Source organism: Pteropus vampyrus, unplaced genomic scaffold, assembly GCF_000151845.1.
Source record: "Pteropus vampyrus isolate Shadow unplaced genomic scaffold, Pvam_2.0 Scaffold3548, whole genome shotgun sequence".
Taxonomy (NCBI): Eukaryota; Metazoa; Chordata; class Mammalia; order Chiroptera; family Pteropodidae; genus Pteropus; species Pteropus vampyrus.
In genome coordinates, this window is record NW_011892329.1 from 11,859 (window position 1) to 14,205 (window position 2,347).

The following is a 2,347-nucleotide window of genomic DNA, read 5'->3' on the forward strand; positions in this document are numbered from 1 at the left end:
AGCGGTGTGACTTTAAGAAAGTCACTTAACTTTGCTGAGTTTGTTTCCATAACTACGAAAAAGTGTTTGCAGGTTGTGGGGCTTATGACTCTGCAGGCCTCTGTAAATAGCAGTCTCCTTTCCTTCATTTGTACCTTAGGGTTCTTGGGCCAAGAAAGAATTAAAACCAACACAGACATGCAAGGTAGCAGAAAGACTAAGCAGACTGGGCTTCTACGCTGAGGGTAGGATGTTCAGAGCAAAGAACAAAAAGATCTACAAATTAGTACTAACCACCAAGTTGCCAATAACCATGACCATCATGAAGACAATGAGGCACATGGCCTGGCCTGCCACCTCCATGCAGTCCCACATGGTCTCGATCCACTCCCCGCACAACACTCGAAAGACAATGAGGAAGGAATGAAAAAAGTCATGCATGTGCCAGCGAGGGAGTTCACAGTTCTGGTTGATCTTGCAGACACACTCTTTGTAGCTCTTCCCAAAGAGCTGCATCCCCACCACGGCGAAGATGAAGACAATAATGGCCAGCACCAGGGTCAGGTTGCCCAGGGCACCCACTGAATTTCCAATAATCTTGATCAGCATGTTCAGCGTGGGCCAGGATTTGGCTAATTTGAAGACTCGGAGCTAAGGTGGAAAAAAGCAAACAAAACCCAAATGATACCCCATCCATTTTGTTACCATATGGCTAAAATAAAAACAGATATAATTAGTAAGATCAGTTTAAATTTATTGAGCACCATTGGGAAATTCCTAGGACTTTCTAATGGTCTTAGGCCAAAATGAAAGAAACTGAGGTACGAATAAGGGAAAACCGATTAATTTCACAGTAAGAGAAAAATTAAGAACTAAGAATTATGAATTCTGCCTCTAATCCCTGTAGCAGTCTCTGGGTCAATCTGCTTAAAAAAAAAAAAAAAAAAAAGCCATGCATGAACATATCCTTTTCCTATTGATTTTCCCTGAACTTCTCAAGGGATATATTAAGGAAAATATAATTTGTAGTGAACCAAAATATCAGTGTGGTAAGGACAGTGACAATGAATTACCTGTCTCTTTAAAAAAAAGCATTTAAAAATATTAAAGATCTCTCTTTTTGCTTGCCAATAAATAATCAATGGCTGATATGAAACTTTGTGATATGCTTGGAATAACTCAACTCCCAGTAAAGGGGCAGTTCTACATATGTCAAACATCTTATGAAAAGAGACTATATTGATATTAATTCAGAGGACAGAACTTTTAGTATCTGTCAATTATGAAATTTCTATATTTTACATTCATTCATATGAACAATTACAAGATCTTGGCTAAGAGCCTCAGAATAATAATGCATAAAGCCCATGAATAAAATAATAATGAGATTATCATCAGATGTCATAAGTTAACTAACAGATAATGTTAATAGGAATTCTGGTGGAAGCAACAGCACTGATTTGAACATTTTTTTTCTTTTTGAAAACTTGAGAGCTCAAGATTTACCAAGTGTTGTTCTGTGTGTATATCTGACTCACTCATTTTTTCTCTGACTGGCTTTTAATTTATTAAGAATATTAGTGCTAAGGCTTCTACCTCTTAATCCTTCCGCTCATTTTCTAAATAATAAGAACTGTTCTTGAAGTCTACTGTTGTGGGCTGGATTCTAACCAAAGATTAGTAAGCAGAGGTTCTAGAAACTTGGTAGATGTTAAATTTGTGACTTGGACTAATGAGATCTCTATTTTACAAATAGTTTTACTCTATTCCAATTCTTTTTCTTAGATATGTTGAATATCCCCATGAAAAAAACCTTAACTTCTTTCAGTTGTAAGTGCATAAGTACTTTCCCAATAGGGAGAGAAATGCCTAAGCCGGTTCTGATACTTTGTCTGAGTGGGATATCCCCAAGGTCACTCAGCTTCTCAAAGGACTTAATCAGCACATCACTTATGCCTATGTTTATGGGAAGCAGGTGTGAGGATATCATTAACTATTCTTTCAGTCACTTAAATAATTTACAGATTAACGACTTCAAATATGTTAATTAAAAAAATCCTTCTTAACTAATGATATAGAAAACTAAACCAATGTTCAACAACTAGTTTCGATATAATTTAAAAGAAAAGATGATCTTATTCTCATTTTCTGGAAGGGTCACCACAATAGAAGAAACGAGGAGAGCCATCTTTGAATAAGGAGAAATTCTTGCCATTTCAAGGAGATGTTCAGATAAAGAAATAGGTTTACTAGCAAATCCAAATCAGATCTCAAAATAGTCCTTGGGAATCCTTTTTCATCTTTTAGATTAACATTATTTTCTGAGGAACTTCCTAAAACTGATGTCTGTCTGTTGATTGATTTTTTA

At 36.1% G+C, this 2,347-nt stretch overlaps 1 protein-coding gene across 1 annotated transcript in view; it reads right to left on the reverse strand.

Moving 5' to 3' along the window:
* LOC105310443 (sodium channel protein type 8 subunit alpha-like) overlaps positions 1–630 on the reverse strand; it is a gene marked incomplete at its 5' end in the record, with an annotated part of 12,476 nt that extends 11,846 nt beyond the window's left edge. Inside the window, one exon of the mRNA XM_023526734.1 lies at positions 260–630. Coding sequence (XP_023382502.1) covers positions 260–630 — 371 coding nt within the window. The remainder of the gene's footprint in view (positions 1–259) is intronic.
* Between the last annotated feature and the right edge of the window lie 1,717 nt (positions 631–2,347).